General features: G+C 37.2%; 1 protein-coding gene across 1 annotated transcript; it reads right to left on the bottom strand.

Moving 5' to 3' along the window:
- Positions 1 to 325: 325 nt before the first annotated feature.
- On the bottom strand, positions 326 to 2,677 carry LOC128984150 (uncharacterized). Its single transcript, XM_054403440.1, has 2 exons — positions 2,474 to 2,677; positions 326 to 894 (listed from the first exon to the last, which is right to left on the bottom strand). The coding sequence occupies exons 1-2, from the start codon at positions 2,675 to 2,677 to the stop codon at positions 394 to 396; spliced, it is 705 nt and encodes a 234-aa protein (XP_054259415.1). The 3' UTR covers positions 326 to 393.

Below are 2,677 nucleotides of genomic sequence, written 5' to 3'. Positions count from 1 at the left end.
TTTGTGAAGCAATCTCTGAAGTACTCAATGATTCAATAAAGGTAAGTGTAATAAGTTTATAGATGTACTTAGATAATTAAAAATATAATAAGGTTATAAACATAGCAAGGACAATGAAAAATTCTGTTAACTCTAGTTATATTCTCAGGTGCTGTAATCCAGTCTTAACTAGGTAAATTAATGGGAATTAAACATGTACCGATTAGGTTAAATAAAATAATGTTTGAAAAAAAACACACTTTTATTGATAATTAATTGACAGTTTGACAACAAATAGAACTAGTATACAGTCAATGCTCATTTTTTTGTAATTTCCATTGCACGATTAATCAGAAGTGGTGTAGTTAACATTACCGGCATCTTCGATGGAATCATTTTGTTCATATTGCAAAATTACTTCCTGAGGTAGACTCCTTCGTCAACAATATACAAATCAGGGGTGGGATAACGGCGACTTCCATTGACTGTGTAGCTATTAGTGGGAGTGGGCGTCCATGATTCCTCCTGTGAGATAACACTCAGTCTGTGTTTCATTAAAACACCCTGAATCTCATGTTGAGCTAGCAATGCTGTTGCCGTCGGTAATACTTTTAGGCTAGCTGCAACAAAGTTGCCAAATGCATCATGTTCATTATTTGGATTGTTTTCTATTTCATAAACGGATTCGGTGACATGTCGGAGATTCTTGACTGCATCAGCTAAATGTTCTATCTTCCTCTTCTTAATACTTGGCTTTTCTTTGGCCTTTTCTGATGCCAACCTGTTGACGGACAATTTCTCCCGCGTAGGCTGTACATGTGTTTCAATTGTTGACTCCAAATTGGATTCAGGGTCATCAATAATTGACTCAATCTCTGTTTCCTCATTGTTTTGAGTCTTCTGTATAACAGTTTCCTGAAAAAGAAGAAAACAATATATAATATGTATAGTATCATACATTTCTTATTTTTGTTACAGGTTCCACACAAAGAAGAATGGCAACATATTGCTGAGGGATTTGAGAAAACTTGGAACTTCCCCAACTGTTGTGGGGCAATAGATGGGAAACATGTTGTAATTAAAGCACTTATCAATTCTGGAAGTGAATACTATAACTACAAGGGAAGCCATAGCATTATACTTATGGGAGTCGTTGACCACCGATACCGCTTTGTGTATGTTAATGTGGGTTTTAAAGGATCAAGCTCTGATGGAGGTGTGTTTCAAAATTGTGGACTGTACGAAGCATTGGAAAATAATTTATTACCTGATGGCTTATTTCTTGTAGGGGATGACATTTTTCCATTGAAAATGTATTTGAAGAAGCCTTACTCTGGGTACAGAAGACGTCTTACTATTATGGAACAAGTGTACAATTACCGGTTGAGTAGGGCAAGAAGAATATCTGAAAACGCATTTGGAATATTGGTCAGCCGTTTTCGGGTTTTTGAGCGACCATTGTCAGTGCATACTACTACCGTAAACAAAATAGTTAGCGCTTCATGTTGCCTTCACAACTGGCTGGCAGACACGTCCCCTGAGACATATTTTGCCCATGGTTCTGTTGACATTGAAAATTTGGATACTGGTGTTGTAATTCCTGGCAACTGGCGGCAAGAAATAAGTGAACTAAGAAATCTTGAGCCTTTTGGTGGTCCTCAGTCAACTAAAATGGCAAAAAAATGAGAAATCACTTAAAACATTACTTTAGCGGCGAAGGAGCTGTTCCATCTATATATAAAATCCAATGTATGTTTGTATATTTGTATGTTTGTATATTTGTATGTTTGTCCTTTATGGACTCCAAAACCGCTCGATAGATTGTAATGAAACTTTCAGGCATTATTAAGCATTATTCAAGGATGGTTTGTGTGAAGTTTGGTGCAGATCCGTCAATAGGGCTCCGCCCCAGTGGCTCTGGAGTTTCCCATGTTAACCTTATGAGTACTGGAATTAAAGAATCTTAACAGCTGGTGCAACTAAACAATTTGATTCTGTGATGTTCAATAGCATTAAAAAGTGAATAGGTTTACCAACAGGGTGCAGCACTATATTTATTTTTAATTTATGAGAACAGTTAATTTGCAACTAAAAGGTAAGTGAGCGTAGCGAACGAACTTCAACCTGGAGGCGAGTTAGCGTAGCAAACGAGCTAACCTGAAGGCAAGTGAGCGCAGCGAACGAGCTCCAACCTAAAGGTGAGTGAGCGTAGCGAACGAACTTCAACCAGGACGTGATTGAGCCATGCGAACGAGCTCATCTTGAAAATGAACGAGCATGTGACATAAAACCACAATAGGACAGGACGACGTCTGTCGGGCCAGCTAGTGGCAGTATAAAAATGTATATTGATCTTGCTTGTTACTCACACAATATGTATACTCACGCTCACAAGTATGCATAATATTGGCTAATTAATGTATTAATTAATTAATGTATTAATGTTGTAGAGTTGTAGTGTATAATTTTAAATTAAAGCATAATGTTTACTAACCACAGAGTCTTCAGTTTTTTTATTTCCTTTTGAACTTTTAACTATGTTATCCATTATAGGGAACCATTTTAGGCTAGGGACATAAACTTCAGCAGAGCCCGAACCAGATTTCTTCGACCTCTGTATTTTTACGCACTCTTGGTTATAAGTGCATCTGAGGTTTTTGATTTTCTGCTTCAACTCGTTAACTCCAAAGCCAGCCAT

The sequence above is a fragment of the Macrosteles quadrilineatus genome, unplaced genomic scaffold, assembly GCF_028750875.1.
Source record: "Macrosteles quadrilineatus isolate MER2022 unplaced genomic scaffold, UCM_ALF_1.0 Scaffold_2__2_contigs__length_208266976, whole genome shotgun sequence".
In the NCBI taxonomy this organism is placed as follows: Eukaryota; Metazoa; Arthropoda; class Insecta; order Hemiptera; family Cicadellidae; genus Macrosteles; species Macrosteles quadrilineatus.
The sequence above is the reverse complement of the archived record's forward strand: the minus strand, read 5'-3'. Positions and strand labels throughout refer to the sequence as shown.

Excerpts from the sequence above, each read along its gene's own strand:
- LOC128984150 (XM_054403440.1), bottom strand. The coding sequence starts at position 2,677 with ATGGCTGGCTTTGGAGTTAACGAGTTGAAGCAGAAAATCAAAAACCTC. Across the intron at positions 895-2,473 it reads AAAAAACTGAAGACTCTGTG|GAAACTGTTATACAGAAGAC; the intron begins GTTAGTAAACAT and ends CTTCTTTTTCAG.